This window comes from Musca vetustissima, unplaced genomic scaffold (assembly GCF_032173495.1).
Source record: "Musca vetustissima isolate MV318-11 ecotype Yass unplaced genomic scaffold, APGP_CSIRO_Mvet_v1 utg744, whole genome shotgun sequence".
Taxonomy (NCBI): domain Eukaryota; kingdom Metazoa; phylum Arthropoda; class Insecta; order Diptera; family Muscidae; genus Musca; species Musca vetustissima.
Window position 1 is genome coordinate 655,762 of NW_026888268.1, and position 18,158 is coordinate 673,919.

An 18,158-nucleotide genomic window follows, 5' to 3' on the forward strand; every position below is an offset into this window, starting at 1 on the left:
CAAATACAAACACGTTCGTATATATTTATATACACATATACATATCCATATAAGCCGGCAGGATACCCAAGAACTATGTCTGTCGGTGGCAGCCACACAATAACTGGAAAATCATCATATACTTAATGCCGCACCTGTCTCTAAATTCCCTTGGCATGTCTCTTTACAAGTTCATATATATATATATATATATACTCGCATTTATGGGCTGACGTGACTTTCCAGAACCACCATGTCAAAAAAAAGAAAAGTTTTCACCTTCAATTCATGCCAAAGAATTGGTAGCCGGCCTGACGAGGGGGAGTTGCACAAAACGGGCTTGGCAAATGAGTGGGAAAAACTGGCTAATAATGCGCGATGTGAACTTCACGTAACACACTCACAGGAAAAAAGAAACATTGAAGTACGGCACAATGTCACATACACCACCACCAGCAACAACAACAACAACATTGAATAAAAACCTAACTTTCAATGTTGATAAAGTTGTGAAGGAGGAAAAGGTTTCTCTTCTCTTCCATTTTATTTTTTGCATTTCCCTTTTACAGCGATTAAATCGATTTTGGTTTTCTATCTATTCGCTACTTTCACTATCAATTGCTGCGGAAGTATCTAGTCAAGTTGAAAAGGTTCATGGTACACCAAAGCAACAGGCACGTGCTTGGAAAGTTAAAAACAAAACAGAAAAATCAACGAAAATTTAGAAGGCAACACGAATTTTAATTCCGAGAAAATATTGCCATTTAGAAACATATTTAAAAATTTTTCAATATAAATTAGAGAGATTTTGTAGTAAATTTAAAAAAAAAAATCTGGTGATTTACATCCTGGATAGGCCCAACAGCTAATAATATTAGATATAGAACCTCGTTGGTCCCTATGAGACTTAATGCTAGGGCTAACTTGGTTTTGAATACCAGGGAGATCCATATGTCCTCAAGCTATCCCATTATTAAAAATGAGGACATGAAGCTCAAAAGTTCAAACTTTTCTATTAAAAACGGAAGGCCCTAAGATAATTTATTAAAAATAGAAGACCTGCAGTTCTTCTATTAAAAATAGAGGTCTGCTACTAAAATGTAGAAGACCTCAAGCTCTTCTCTTAAAAATATAAGAACTCAAACTCTTCTATTGAAAGTAGAAGTACTCAAGCTCTTCTATTGAAAGTAGAAGACCTCAAGGTCTGCTATTAAAAAATATAACGCATCAAGCTCGTATATTAAAAATAGAAGACCTGAAGCTTTTAATAGAAAAGAAAAAAAAACTTTTCTTAAAATTATTACCTCAAACTCTTCTATTAAAAATAGTAGACCTTGAACTCTGCTATTAAAAAAATTACCTAAAGCTCTTATATTAAAAATAGAAGACCTAGTGTTCTTCTATTAAAAATAGAAGACCTAGTGTTCTTCTATTAAAAATAGAAGACCTAAAGCTCTTTTATTAAAAATAGAATACTTTCAGCTCTTCTATTAAAAATAGAATACCTAAAGTTCGTCTTTTAAAAATAGAAGACTTAAAGTTCGTCTTTTAAAAATAGAAGACTTAAAGCTCTTCTATAAAAAACAGAAGTCTTAAACCTCTTCTTTTACAAATAGAATACCTAAAGCTCTTCTTTTAAAAATAGAAGACTTAAAGCTCTTCTATTAAAAGTAGAAGTTCTAAAGCTCTTTTTTAAATAGAAGACCTAAAGCTCTTCTATTTGAAATAGAATACCCAAAAGCTGTTCTATTACAAATGGAAGACTTAAAGCTCGTCCATTAAAAATAGAAGACCCCAAGTACTTTCATAACAAAAAAAAAAAATGGAAGACCTCAAGCTATTGCATTAAAAATAGAAGAGCTTAATCCTCAAAAATGTTACTGAATATAAATACAACAAAATAAAAAATCGATTGATTAACCTTTCGTTAACATTTGTTTTTCAGCTGATCATCGTTTTCGACGTGATAATCTATTTTTGGTACCAATGCATGGCGGTATCTGGACACTTTGTATAGATTTACCCCTACACGAGATACAAGAACTGAGAAGACATCCGAAATTCCCACGAAGTGCACCGACATGCCTCAACTATTTGGCCGGATCCATGGAGAATGCTCGAGGTGAAGAGCAACGGAACGATTGGCAACATAGTGAGTCACAGACCACATTGCAGCCTCATCTAAGTACGTATGGTACAATCTATGTGTGTGTGTTCATCAAGTGTCCATTTTTGTCTGTCGCTCTATCTCTGTTTCTATATTCTTTCTTTCCCTTTGATTCAACAACAACAAACAACAACATCAACGTAAACACTCTAGTGCAAATATTCAACTAACATTTATACATACACATACAGATGGTGTTTGTTTCTTAACTTTTATGTATATTTATATACAAACATACTTACTAATATAACATACAAACATATATATAGATAGAGTAGAGCGAATGTTTATTAAAGGCAACACAGCAAAAAAAAAAGAAAAATAAAACTAAGTTTGCTTTCTTTTCAAAGTTTCAAAGACGCTTGACATGCATGTGGTAAAAAAAAATTGAAGGTGAAGAATAGGTGATAACAAACGCACGCCCCCTCTGTCTTATCTTTTTTGTGGTTCTTAAAAAGAAAATTCAAAGTAATTTTAAGATATTTTATGATAGAAAGATTTATTTCACTATTAGTTTTATAAGTGGGGGAATGTTTTATAATACTATTTGCTTCTGTACTGCGGGTTTCTAAGATTCGAATTACAATTCGAATAAGGTTGAAGGCATAAAAACCTGACCAATCATGAAGAGAATTTGTTACATTTAACTTTTTTCCATAAAAACAATCAATTTAAAAATCGGACTACATAAAGGCCTAAAAGTATGCTTTACAAACCAGCAGCCATTGTGAATGAAAGTCAATTTCTGTCTTGTTTTTGATTTTTCGATTAAAAATCTGCCTAAAAGTATGCTACAATTTTTTACAAACCTGCAGTTATTGTGAATGAAAGACCAATTTCGATGAGTTTTTGAAAGTCAATCTCTGTGTTGTTTTCCATTTTCAGGTAATAGGTGCCCAGCACCGAACAGTAAGTATATTTCGGATCATGGTTGAATTCAAATGCACATAACTCAGCGACTACTTAACAGATTTTTATAAAATTAGCACCAACGGTTAGAGGGAATTCTAAAGTTTTATTCCATACTGAAAATACATATATAAACTTATTTTATATAGGAGAAAATTAGCATTTTGTGAAAGTTCAAAGATATGTTAAATATCGACTATTTTTTTGTTAAATATAAACAAAATAGACACTATCATTGTTCGATTGACACGAAATTTAGCATAGCGTATTGAACTGAGTCTAGAATGGCATATATTTGCCGGTCATATTTTTATTTATACCCTCAAGCCTTATGGTTAATGTGGTTATATACACTTTCAACGTCTTCTGGTACCACAGATGATCAACTCGTTGATAAAAACATACATCTGTCGGCTGCACCGACTGAGACATGTTTTATTTGTTGTGTGGTTTCTGGAAACGAAAATTCAATTTTTGTTTTGGGTTTTATGAATAAAAAAGATTTATTTTTTTATTTATTATTAGTTTTATAAGTAGAGAGTTGCCTTAAATACTAGTTGCTTTTGTAATGAGGATTTTTAAGCTTCAAGCTATAATTCGAATGCGGTTAAAAAACTATGGGGCTTGAACATTTCACATTAAAGTCTTAGAAAATTTACATGCCAGAGAAAAACCTAATTGAAGGCCCGGGTAAACAAAATCACTTGATATTGATATATATTGATATTAACTCATATTGAAGCAAAAATGGAGGCAAATGATATATTTTAAAATAATTATAATTTTATGGGATTTTGAATATAAATTGGCAGTAAATAAAATGCGAAAACAAAACAGTATTTCTATTTTTCTATATAAAGGTCATCATGAACGGACATAACATTAAAATACTAACTAAACAAACAAAATACATTCCTAATATGCAAATGAAGTTTGAGCGCAAAAAATATTATTTCTTGTATATGTAATGTATGTGTATTTTTTTAAAACAGAAAAAAAGAAAACAGAATTCAGGAGGAACATAAATTTTAGCTGATACAACGGAGTAACAGACGAAAAAGAAAACAATTTCTACTTAAAACTAAAAAGAAAACGTATATATAAATGTAGGTATGTGTATGTAAGTAGGTGGCTTATTTGGTCCGGTCAATGGACACAATAAAGGGAAAAATAACATTTCTCTCTTAAAAAAAAAATAAAATAAAAATGATACAATTTAAAGTTAATAATGAGAAGGGAGGCCTTTTTTCTTATGCCTTGTTTTGCTATTTCTGCTGCTGGAATGCACTTAATTTATGTTAGTCCTTCCCCATCATGTAATTATACAGCCGGGCGTTTGGCCGGTGAACATGCAACAGCAGCCTCCGCTTCAGATGTGGATTCTTCGGGCTTCTTACGTTTAATTAAATGTGAAATATCTGTAGGTTTTGATGATGAAGTTATTGCCGCCGCCGCAGAACCTGATGTAGATGTAGCACCGCCACCATCAGCTGCAGCCCCAGCAGCGTTGGCTGCTTTTGAAGTGCCAGCATCAACATCTCCACTGCTCATTGGCTTTATGTAGCTATCCAAGGCAGCGCGAACTTCTGCAATGTTCTGTAAATAAAAAAAACGAAAATCATTATTTCGTAAAGAAAAAATTTTAAGCGGGAGTACAAAGTGGGCTATTCGACACCGTGTGCTTTCAAGTGGTATTTTTGTCAAAATTTAATATAATTATTTTCATTTTTAATTTCAATTCAGTTCATTTTCGTATACGAGAATCTAGCCCAAAGTGACAAAAGCGATTCGAAAAGAAATATATATATATATATATATAGACTACTCCAAAAGCTTAAAACATATCAAATCAATCCTATCGAATTAATTTATAAAAATGTTTACCTGAGCCTGTGTTTCTTCAATTTCAACAATTTTGGCTTCAATTTCCTGTTTTGTTTCTTCCATATCTTGAATATTATTCTTATCCTTGTCGGTAAGATCGGGTTTGTTTTTGATTTCCTCAATTTCACCTTCAATTAATTTACATGCTTCCTTCAAAGAGGCAGCGCCTTCTTTATTTGATTGTTGCATTAAATAGGACAAACCAATTTTATAATGAATCTCAGCCATGGCACGACGATAATTTGTCGGCAATTCCTTGTAAATGGTTAAGGCTTTTTCTGAAAAAAAAATAAAATAAAAAATGAGCCAAATGTGTTATCCCTTCGTGGAAAATAAAATAATGTATGTATATATACTTACGATAATCTTCACGGGCCGAATCCAAAACATTATTTTCAAATTCAATATTACCCAATTCGGTGTGGACTTCAGCCAAATTAGAGCGGCCAGCCTCACCCTGGCGTGAAAAGATTTTGGCAGCTAATTCTAAAATTTCCCAAGCCAATTGGAGATTTGAGGCCTTTAAAAGATATAGAAAACGAAATGTTTATTTATATGAGAACTAATAATTGTTTGCGTGCAGAATGTTTGACAATAAACAGCCGTTTTGGCTATGTTGCTTAAAACCTGAGAAATTCTTTAAATGTTTGGATATTAAAATTTATTAGAAAGCAACATTTTTTCTACAACGTTCAGAGCATCTCATAAATGTTGTCAGTTACTTAGAATTTCTAAAATTCTTCTAAAACTTACCGCCTCATTTTCATCTTCTTCATCGACTGCATCTTCGCCAGTCTCTCCATTCGAGGTAGATGGTTTTTCACCATCATTTGCCACAGCAGAACCATTGGTGGTTACACCATTGGTAGTTTTGCTGTCTTCTGATTCCTTTTCCTTCTTTTCATCGGTACTGCTTACTTCAGATTCAGCCGCAGGTTTCTCAGCTTCTGTTTTATCTTCGGTCTTTTCTTCAGATTTCTCCTCCCCTGATTTTTCTGTAGAATCTACAGCACCATCTTCTTTAATTGTCTCCAATTTTGTACCATTTTCTTCAACCTTCTCTCCATTTGTTGTGGCTGCAGCCTCAGCCTCTTCTTCTTCCTCATCATCATCCTCCTCCTCATCGGGTACATCGATAACTTTGTTCTCATCCAAAGCCAAAGCAATTAACGATTTGGCATAGAGCAAATAAGGCATACCCAGTTCATCAGATAATTCACCATGTAATTCGCCATAGAGAGCACAAACTTGACTCAATTCATCGGCAGCTTCGGCATAGGATTTCACAAGGAAATTGCGTGAACCATGGCTGTATAGCTCTTTAGCTTTAAGTATCTTCTCAGAGCGTTCTCTTTCAACTTCAGCTTCAGATGAGGGGGGATTTTCAGTGGAAGTGGCATCGGTGCCAGCAGCAGGGACAGGAGTTTCATCTTTTGTGGTATTGCTTTCGGCAACAACGGCAGCAGCTTTTTCATCAGACATGTTGTAGATATGTGTGTGTGTGTTTTGTTTTAACTTATAACAAAGATGAATACAAAGTTCTGAAAAAGAGAGGATAGAAATGAAAGCAATTAAATTATTTGTTTTACACTTTTTATCACATGCATGTCGGTCGTTCGTCGTATAAATTGAATGGGCGACAAAATTCATGGCAACTAGAACAAACCAAAATTTGTAGTATTTTATTTACAATCCTCTTCTTTTGAATTTTTTTTTCTAAGGATAAAAAAGATAAAAAGGCTCTTCATCACGTAGGTTGTACCGCAACAAAAAAAAAATGATCATCAAAAAAATCACATAGAAAATATAACCAAAAAATAAATATATTTTATTAATTCAAAACACAAGCTTTTTTATAAAAAAAAATCAGTTGCATGAATAAATGGCTGAAGGTTTTTTCTTTGTAGCTCAAATGCTTGAAATACTCATGAAATTGCATTTTATTTTATTTAATTACCAACAGTATGTGTAATAGCCTTTTGTAGTTTATGTAGTATTTCCAATTAAAATACCTCTGAGGTATTTTAATTGGTTGATTTGCTTTTCCCCCAAAAAATATGCTTGAAAAAGTTTTTATATTTTTTTGTTAAGTAAATAAAAACCCCATGAGAGCATTTCCGTTTCCCTTTCGATTTTTTGTTTGTTATTGCCAGTCAGTCTAGGTATGTGTGTTGTGTCTGAATGGCTTTTCATAAATGGTGTGTGTGCTTGCACACTGTCTGAGGTCATTCATGTCTGGCCAAAAAACACTTCATGACCATCATAGAATCAACGAGCCAAATGTGTACACAAATCCCCCACGTCATCCAAATACATTTACCAAGTAATGGATTTCATATTCAATTGCATTATTTTCATTGCCCTCCATGGAACCAAAAACTATAACTATATAAATATATGAATTTCGAATAACCTAACCTCTATTTCCTCTTTTTGATTAAAAGTAGCAGGTGGCTAATGAATGTATTAACCTTCCTACTATATTTATCTTTTCATGAGTCATTGCCTGCCAAATTTGGCACCGAATATCTAATATCACATCATCACAATTGTAGAACAATTTATGGTCTATTTTTTGGACTCAACATTAGCAATAGTAGACACCGCTACTTTTACTATTGTTGAGACCACAATAGGATACTAAAAATAACAAAATGAAATGATATGGACAACAAATGATACCTAATAATAAGATTTGCCTTGTTCGGCTGCATAGAGGAGGGAATAAAATCCAAATCAAAATCATAACATACAAAAAAATCTAAATGACATTTTTTGTTAGGTTTCAGTTGTGTACAATTCAGATTTGTTTTTCCCCACTAGCTTGTTTTTATTGTTAATCTAAAAAATGTATATATTGCTCCGTTCTTTTGTTATTCCATGAAGTGTATAAGTTATTTCAAGGATATGCTTTATTTGTGTCACACACACTTTCTTTCGACATCACGGGACAAAACGCTTTTAAAGTTCAATTTTAGATATGGTTCAATGATTTTGAAGAAGGAAAGAGCGCAGTGGTAGCCTCTTGCAGGGTGAAAATGTTTTTCTTTATTGTATTTTAAACATATGAGGGGCGATTTATTTTACTCATTCCATGGTTATATGAAACAATTTTTTAATATAGATTAATAAATAATATATATATAGAATATTTTCCAAAGATTTTTTAAATAATATTTTCCAAGGGCTATACGCGTGGATTTTTAAAATAATATTTTCCAAGGGCTATAAGCGTGCAAGGGATATCAGAACTATACGTTAACATTTTTATAATGTGTTTTTTTCAATATCTATCTGGATTATATGCGTGGATTTTAAAACTAATATTTTCTTCATCTTTATAAATCTCCCTTCAATTCAGTTCTCTAAAATTACCAAAATTCAGTTTTAATCCTTTTTAAATTTGTCTATTAAAAATAAATTTATTTAAATTTTACTAATTGTTTTTTTTATACCACATTAAAGCATATGTGGAATACAATTAAAAAATGTATCATGCATTAATAAAATTTGCATTAAATGCTTTAAACCACATTATAATCTCATTCACATAATACAATCCTAACAAAAATATGTTTTACCATAATTGCTATTACCAAAACATTACCAATTAAATTCTAACGAATTTAACCAAAAATACTTTTGTACTACATATAAATTGTGTGTCTCGTGGTGCGGTGGTGTGTGTGATGATGGTGTGAATAAATGACCAGCCACAACACATACATCACCAACAACATCATAAAAATAAAACCTCTGTATGATTCAACTTCTACAGCACGATTACCATTATTCGGATTATGATAATGCGCCAGAGCAAAGCTGCAAAGCAATTACATTTCATTACGTTTGATGGTCAAAAAAAAGAGAGGACGATAATGGTTGAATGAAGAATGACTAAATAACCAAATGGCAGGACTTTGCGGGTGAATACGAATAAGGAGAAAGGATATATGTCACATATGTTTTCAACAACAAAAAACAAAACTTTAGATGATTTGGGAAATTTATGCTGACATTAATGGACACTGTTGTTGTTGTTGGGTCCATTTTAACAACTGTCAAAGTGCAATTTTTGGTAAACATGACATTAATGTCACTCAATTCAAGAGAATTGGGGAAAATATTAGAATTATGTCAGAAAGTGAATGCTTATGTGATAGAGTATTAAGAGTATTAAGTAAGAAACGACAAATAAGTTCGAAAACATTTCTACATTAATTCCTTAAGAAATTTGATTTACTTTCATCGGAATATAAAGGGTTAGTAGAAGATTTGAAGGCTGTAATAAATTAAAAAATTATGTATTTATATATAAATGAACTTTGTAAATGGTGAGGTATCGACTTCTAAGTTGTTACAAAAACAAAAATTAAAAAAAAAAACAAATTGTTACAAACATTTTAATGGCAAATAAACGCCTTTTTAAAAAACAATCGCTTGAGAACATCGAATAACTCACTTCAAATAACCGATATATATTTATTTAAGCATTTCTTGTTATTTTGTTAAATTTGCTGTGGCTTGCAACATCATCTATCATTCGAGATTTTCACGTTCATTTGGTCTTGCTGCTTATTAGATTTCATTTTCAATAAATAAAATATGTCAAGAATAAAAAATATATTAATATATACAATATTTTTATAAATAATTTCTCTATTATGCTCTACAAGAAATTCCGTTTATAAACCACACAATTTCGAGTAGAAAACAAATCACTATTACAAAAAGTTTTCTTCAATTTACCAACACTTTCAAAAAAATGTTACATGTCTAATTTTACTATATATACCGAAATTGTTTGCCTTTTAATGTGTGGCTTGTAGGCGTGAAGTGTTATGTTTTTATTGCGGTTGTCGAAGGAGATGAGCTAAACTATAAGGAATTTTTGATGTTAAGGATGCACCTCGCACAGGTAGGCCGGTCGTCGAAAATGACGATAAAATCGATTAAATTAAATTACCGGCACGTTAGCAGTCGTAACATCGGCAAGGAGCTAAAAATAATAAAATATTAAAATAATAGATTTTTTTCCCCAACCGAATATATTCATGATCAGCGTAAAAATCTACTTAGAATGTCCGACTTGGTGCTACGTGCCACTCTAGCAATGAAACCATTTTCCTTTACGGGAAAAGGTGATCTGGTGATTTAACACCATGCAACTTCTTCCTTTATTACGAAATAAAAATTAAAACATTTTTCTTTTAATACCAAAAATAACACTTCTTATTGGACAAAAAACCTTCCTTAATTTTCCTGGCTTTCAACACATTTCCTTCGACAACAGCAACGCCCTCTTTTATTTGCACTGCAATTTTCCATTTAATTCAATTACAAAATAATGTAATACTTAAATATCTTAACTTTCAGATTTCCTATGTAGTAGCTAATGGAAACTATTGTAAAACATTTATTAAATCTAATATTTACAAATCCAATATTATATAAAATATTAATAACATAATTGTATGCAATTTTCAGGAATGCAAAATTTGTCAATTTCCTGTTCACTGGTGTGTCTGATAATATTGGGCAGTGCGGCATTGGTGGGAGCATTTGGGGTTTGCCAAAGGCAAATAAGTGCAATTTTAATAACAGGGGTTATGTATTTATTAGCAGGTGTGTAAAAGAACATAATATATAATTTTTAAATTTTTCATTGTTTTTTTTTCTATTTCCAGCATTGTTTGCATTATTCACACTAATGATAATCCATTTCAAACGCCAACAAGGTCGACCCATGCTGGACAGTGATTATGATGGTACTGTGGATGGCATTGTCGCCCGTCCCGGTGGACCAGCAATAATGGCCAAAAATTTACTGGGCGCCAGGGTATTTCTAACCTCTTGGAGTTTGGATTTAGGTTGGGGTGGTGTTGTCCTATGTGCCATTACCTCAGTTCTGTGGATACTCTTATCGAAAATAATGCGTTATAATCCATTTTCAACATTGATGATTTAAAGGTGAAACGAAAAAAAAACACCCCCACAACAGCCAGCCACTCAATTTACTCTTATATTGAATGATGAGATTAAAATTTGTTCTCTTGAAATTAAATATAAAACAAACTTCTTCAGAATTTTTTCCGAAGATGGAGGGAACAAAGTTTGAAAAGTTTGTGGCTAGATGACTTTTTTAAAAGCATTTTCATCATCAATGCAAGTTTTCGAGTACCTTAAGATTTATTAACCAAAACAAACAAAAGAAAAAATACAACAAATGAAAAATGGGAATTATATATTATTATATAAGCTTTTCATTTACAAAACAAGCAAACAAAACAAATACTATTTAAAAAGGAAAAGAAATCAATAGCATTAAGTATTTGGGTAGAGGAATTTACAACCAAAAACATTTTATGACAAATTAAATTATCAAAAAAAAAAAAAAGAAACCATCATCAGCAACAACTGTAGCCTGACGAAATGCTAGAGATATTATTAATGTTTGTAAAATAACTAACCAATAGCCAAGCTAAAACTTCTTTTCAAACAAAAACTTGCTAAACTCTTAGATGAATGGAAGAAAATAACTCAACTGCATCAATTATATATTTACAAAAGAATGAAAAAAAAAACAAAAACTAATTTTTAGATTACTAATCACAAAGAAAAAAAAGAACCAATTTGCTTATTACAATTATCAGATGAGTCTTTCTTTATTTTTTTATGTATTTGAATTTAATGTTTTATATTTATAGTATTAAAATACATATGTATGTAATATAATAATGGGGCATATTTAATTGATACTAGCCGAAAAGAAACGGGGGAATATATAAGTATATCATAATAAATATTTTCCTCTGTGTAATTACGTTCATTTTGTTTGCAAAATTTCGAAATGAATTTAAAGTATTACAATAAAAGGTGTTATTCCTATATGCAGGGAAATTGTACTTTTGTAACATAAGATTGGAATGTTTATATCATGTGAAATGTAGGTCCGTCTTGTTGAAAGCAAACATTGTTCAGATCAACATCAACCAACTCCTATCACATGAAATCATAGTTAGATACGACACCAAAGAGGATTGAAAGTCTTCTCAACAATATCTGAGATCCAGATGTGGCAGTGCTGTTTGTTGAGCGTTTCGGGTCATTTTTAAATTGTCCCCCAGATAAATTCAGATGACGGTATATTGATGGGCTTTCCTTCTTGAAGAGAAGAAATGTCCACTGACGAAGACAGTAAAATCTCGCGAGTGTATATATTTTTTTTTTTTTTTTTTTTTTTTTGTTTAATGTTAGAAAATATGTTGGAGGTGTATGCTCCTCATTATTTAACGACGGTAACAACATATAAGGTTTCACTGAATTTAATTCTAAATCTTTCAATTTTCCACGCGGAAAATCAATCTTGCGTTTCGTTAGGCTTAATATCAATTTAAATATGTCACATTAGTTTTCCTTTTTTAAACCTCTTAACCAAAAACAAAAAATCTACACAATGCCTTGTAAATTTACTTAAAAAACTTCTGTGAAATATAAATTCAAAATTATAAAACAACAGCTATTTTTCATAAAATCTTTTTTGCAATTTTATATAAATTGAATCAAAAATAAACAAACACACAAAAATACCCAGATACAATTCTCGCTTGAAGCTCTTTTTAGTAAATAATATATTATTATACTATCTACTATAATAATATTAATTAAATATTTATTTTAATATACAACAAATTATTGTGTGCTATTAAAAAAAACAATCTATAAACAAAGCGAATCAAATGGCCTTTATTTTCAAAATAAAAACAAATCTATACAATTACCACTAAATAAATATTATATTTTTATTAATATTCCCCTAAAAAAAACAGAAAGAAAACTAAAATAAGAAACCCCAAATCAAGTCTATTCCGATGTAATTAAAACATAGCAGTTTGTCTATATGTTAAATATTATAGTAAAACTATTTACGAAAGATATTCTTAATTTGATTTGCTGCAAAAAAGTTATTAACAAAAATACTTATATCATCGAACCTCATCATTATTTTTATTATGTGTTAACTTTTTCATACAAACGAAATAAATAAACTTTAAATATTTAGAAATAAATATAAATTATTATAGCATATAAATAAAAACACAACTATTTTTTGACATACACAAAGAAAACAAAGTAATTGTGTTAAAAAAGAGATGAATTGAAATGCAATGCTTTTGATTGCTTTTTAAACAACAACAACAACACATAATTTATATATAAATTATAAAAATAAAACAAAACAAAGAAACATGAAATAACCATGAAATGAACAAAATGTATTTTTATGTAAACGCTTTGCCTTAAGAGAAAAATAAAACAAACAAATAATGAATATTAAAATTATCTATTGAAAATAAAAGTGGAATTTATTTCATGTAATTAAAACAAATGAAAAGTTTCATTTATTATTTAACGACGATTGGGTGGGAGACTGGCGTATCAACATTAAATAACATATTAATTTTTTAATGCTGGAAATTTATAGAAATTTGTTAAGAATTGTAGAGAGATCTTATAGAAATCGGTTTTAATTAAAAACCATGATTTTTAAAATATTCTAATTTATAACCAGAGATGCTGATAACAAAATAGTCTATAGAAAATAGTTTAGATATTAAATATCGTCGATAAAAAATTGTTTGCGGAAAAACTGTTTATTTTTATACCCTTCAACACACTGTGGTACAGGGTATTATGTCTTTGTGCATATGTTTGTAACAGGCAATCGAGATAGACCCATGGTTCCTTTTCAGAATAAGAATAGAATCACTTTCCGAGTCGATTTAGGCATGATCGTCTGTCTGTTGATGTTACATCGTAAACAAAGTACAGGTCGCATTTACAATCCGATTTGGATGAAATTTAATACAGTCAAGTTTTGTGGAAATCAGATTTAGATATAGATCCCATATATATTTTCGTCCGATATAATGTAAATGGTGCACCAAAGTCCCTATATATCTTTCGATTTGTACGAAATTTTGATAGAGTACTGGATTGAGTCAAGACTGATATGTGTTAAGTTTCATGAAAATCGATTCAGATTTAGATATAGCTCCCATATATATTTTTGCCCGATTTTATGTTAATGAAGCACCAACGTCTCTATATTTCTTTCGATTTGCATGAAATTTATAATAGCGTACTGCATCAAGTCTAGAATGATGTCTGCTAAGTTTCATGAAAATCGGTTTAAATTTAGATATAGCTCCCATATATATTTTCCTCCGATTTAATGTAAATGGTACATCAAAGGCCCTGTATATCTTTCGATTTACACGAAATATGGCGTAGCGTACTGAATTATGTCTTGAATAATGTGTGTAAAGTATCGTGAAAATCGGTTCATATTTAGATATAGCCCCCCATATATATTTTCTTCCGATTTTATGTAGATTGTGCACTAAAGACCTAAAGTTTGTCCGATTGACACACAAATTCATCACAACGGTACCACATAATCGGCCCAGTCCGACTTTACTACTTTCTTACTGTTTTTTTTTTTCTTTTTTTTTTTTGATATAAAAATTGTATGGTAGTAAAATGTCCGACTTTACTACTTTCTTACTGTTTTTTTTTTTTATATAAAAATTGTATGGTAGTAAAATGTAGTAGGATTCTTGCAGTACGGGAACAGACCAGATATTTCTTGACAAAAACTGTCGTTCCCAAGAATGAATCCTTTTAAATATTCCCAATTACATTTAAATGGGTTTCACTGTAAATCATCTAGATCAAAGCAAACGGAATATTTTGAAGGGAAAAATTACGGTGTCTTTGTCCGCTTTCAATCCAAATAAATTACAATACACTGCCGGTATTTTTCACATCGAGTTTTGTACATAAAATATATTCAAACATTTGCACATGTACATACATACACACATACAACGCCATGAATGAGTTCATGCACAAGAGTTAAAATCAAAACGTGTTTCATTTATAAAAACATCCACCAATCAACCAGCTAAACCATCCAATCCATCCGTCCAATTCAATGCATATAACAGCAGCAAAATTCTACCTACAGATGTGTGTATACAAATGTAAAAATTTTCAGAAAAATTAAAAAAAAAAATTCGGTGTCGGACACCGAATTTAAAAATGCACGATAAAGTGCAATGACATTGTTACAAGCATGTGAACGTGGGGGGAAGAAGAGCAACCGCGCATCAGCAGGTTCGTTACCATTTTTCAACGCACAATAAACAAAATCGTTGGCGTGCGGTCGGCCGGTCATTCAATGTTTTGTCCCCAAGAATTTTTGAATGATGATTAATTTGTGTCCAAACAGCAAGTGTTGGTAACCCTGTTTAGTGTTTTAATTTTTTTGCAAAAATTAAACTTTGCAGAAACATCTGCAAAAAAGGCGCAAAACTACAGACGGAATATGTTCCGGCATGCGGTTAACGCAGTTGTCTCAGCCGCCACTACAGACAGCGTCAAGCAGCTGTCAACAGTTTTTTACAGTTGTTTTTGTAATCAGAAAAAAATGCACGGAAATTTGTAGAAATTTTAATATTCATATCTAAAACTAAGCAAGATAATAGAATTTAAGGAAATTTCTTTGACATTTTCTCTTACAAAACCAATGTAATAGCAATCACAGTGAGTTCATTCAACTTGCAAATAATGTAACAGAATATTTTTCTGCATCCCTTTTGTCTCATGGCTGGTGTCTGTTGAAATCATTGGTAATGCAATCGTTTGTTCCCTAGTGAATTTTTGGTTAAATTTCATAACTTCCGGCCACTCACCTTAATAGAAGAATCACTTGAGTTATTTTTCCAACAAAAAAAAATCGTTAACACTTTCTTGGCAAATTTAATTTAATACTCAATGTACTGAAATGTCGAGCAAATGTTCACTAATAACGCTGCAATGAATTCGTTTTTGCGACTGGGATTAACAACAATAACATGGCGGCTCATTAGCAATGTTGCAATTTTTGGCATTATATGACAATGTTGCCACACTATGAGTTTTTATTTTGCAAAACAAAAGAGAGTGGCCACAGCGTTAAAGTAATGACAGTTTGTTTATTGCTGGAGAAGCGTATAGCAGCGTACGTAAATACGTTTTGTATACACGTAGAAAAAATGGCAAAATATAATTTGTAAAGGTTTTAATAAATCCAGTTGCAATAATATTAAATATTTTATGCCATTTAACGAGGATTTGTCAACATTTAGCAAATAAGATCATGAATTACGCATAAAAGTGGTAAATTTAAACTTTTTTTTAAACTCGAAATTGTAACATTAAAAATAGTGGATATTTACACGTTGAGGATGGAGATTCTTCAGACGTTATATAGGAGGTGCTAGTACACAATATCTTGGTGGCCAATATAGAGAGATAACACTGTTCCGGAAAATTTCCCATGCAGTGATTTCTTTGATTGTGTCGACATGTATCGCTGTCTTGTAGAAAGTAAATGTCCAGATCATGGCACAATAAAAAGGTAGTCCATTTAGCGAAGCTGATGTCTCGATAAACTGTCATAGTGCAAAAATTCTACTTGAATTCCATGTGCAATGTTGCCAACCATGTGAAATATTATAACGAAAATATTGACAGATGGTCGAGACAAAAATAAACGTTTTTGTTTTTGTGATACATCACCTTATTATTGCATCATGGTCCAGATCAATAACATTCAACTCCGATTATAAAAAACCAAAAGTAATCTCTCGATAACTTAAACCATCCACAGCAACAATGTCTCGAGGGTCCATAAACCTCACGAAACAGTAACATGTAACTCGCTGTCGTTCTATTCATTTGACATATTTTTAACATTTTATCAAAAACGTGAAAAATTAATGGAATGTCAGGTTTTCTTTTCGAAATCGAGTTGGAAATACAATTTAAATGATGATTCATTCACAATTCATACATAAATTCTTACAATTGTTGTAAAATTCACCTTCAAACATAACGATTTTCGAATATATTTTGTTCTATATTTTTTTTTTCAAAACATTACACACACAGTCACACATTTTGTATATGACTTTGGCATAAGAAGCGACCATATGAAAAAATTATAATTTATAGGTTACTATGGCCTACCTTGAATAATTGTACCATGGAAGACAGACCATCTTTAACCAAAACGACAATCGCCGACGCTTGCCGCCAGAATTGTGTGTGCGGCTGCGACAGCAAAAAAACAGTTGTTATGAAACCATTGTCATTTTTGACAAGACTCTCCCTGGCAGGGAAGAATAAATGAGTTTTGCTTAAAAATATTAAAATAAATTATACAATTATTCCACAATGTCCTTACTGAATGCATTCTCAAGGTAATAAAAATATAATTCTCCAATGTGGCGAAAAATAAAGATAACATTTCATTTAGATTAACATTGCAATCGTCTAAATATTTGGCACAACCTACGGCATGGCTCCATACATCACCGGTACTGTGTGCTGAACCCCTGAAGAAAAAGAAGAAGTTGGATCCACAAATCATCAAGCAGCGTGAAGAAAGGCGTAAAAAGAAGTTGGAAAAACAAATTAGACGTTTGGAAAAGAATGCCCGCCAATTGAAACCGATTGAGGAATTGGAGGTCCCATTGACGTTGATAGATGAAAAAAAGTAAATATATTTTTTTAGAGTTCCCAGGAAGAACTTTTCTATCATACTACATCTTTTTTTAATTCAGACAACGTACACGTGTCTTACCACCATTGAGTGAAGAAGAACTGGAAAGGAGAATCCAACTTAACAAGCAATGGTCACGTTATAAACATGAACAGAAAATGCATGAATATCAGATTATGGATCGTATAATGCAGTCACAGCGTAAAGCTCTGGAAGAGCTACGTTTGGAATCGGAAGAACTATATCAAGAAGCCATACAACCCGATATGACACTTTTGCCAGTTAAGATCAAGGGTCCTGTAGCTACACCACCTATTCCCAATTATGTATCGCCCGATGGTGAATATATACTAGAATCCAAAAAATGGGATATTTAATATCACCTAGGATATTGTTGTAATAATGTAGGCGAAATGTTATTGTTTGTGAATTTGCAAATATATTGAAAAATAAACACTGGCTATTGTTTTAGTTTGTAAAGGAAACGTAAGAAATTACTGGAGTTCGGAAATGTATCAGCACGGCTTGAATTGTTGCTATAGTATTATTAGCATCTTACGAATTTCTAAAAAAAAAACACTGGCTATTGTTATAGTTTGTAAAGGAAAC

General features: G+C 31.5%; 2 protein-coding genes across 3 annotated transcripts in view; both read left to right on the forward strand.

Annotated features, from left to right (window-relative positions):
- LOC133336057 (mucin-19-like) overlaps positions 1 to 10,907 on the forward strand; it is a 41,368-nt gene extending 30,461 nt beyond the window's left edge. The window contains exons 3-5 of one of the 2 annotated variants that reach the window (XM_061544352.1): positions 1,925 to 2,164; positions 10,427 to 10,564; positions 10,627 to 10,907. In XM_061544352.1, coding sequence (XP_061400336.1) covers positions 1,925 to 2,164; positions 10,427 to 10,564; positions 10,627 to 10,907 — 659 coding nt within the window. The remainder of the gene's footprint in view (positions 1 to 1,924; positions 2,165 to 10,426; positions 10,565 to 10,626) is intronic. The other variant, XM_061544353.1, reaches the window with a different exon arrangement.
- A 6,238-nt stretch (positions 10,908 to 17,145) lies between these two features.
- On the forward strand, positions 17,146 to 17,940 carry LOC133336059 (large ribosomal subunit protein mL40). Its single transcript, XM_061544355.1, has 3 exons — positions 17,146 to 17,247; positions 17,304 to 17,543; positions 17,611 to 17,940. Exons 1-3 carry the CDS (start codon positions 17,222 to 17,224, stop codon positions 17,924 to 17,926), a joined length of 582 nt encoding a protein of 193 aa, XP_061400339.1. The 5' UTR covers positions 17,146 to 17,221; the 3' UTR covers positions 17,927 to 17,940.
- The last annotated feature ends 218 nt before the right edge of the window (positions 17,941 to 18,158 follow it).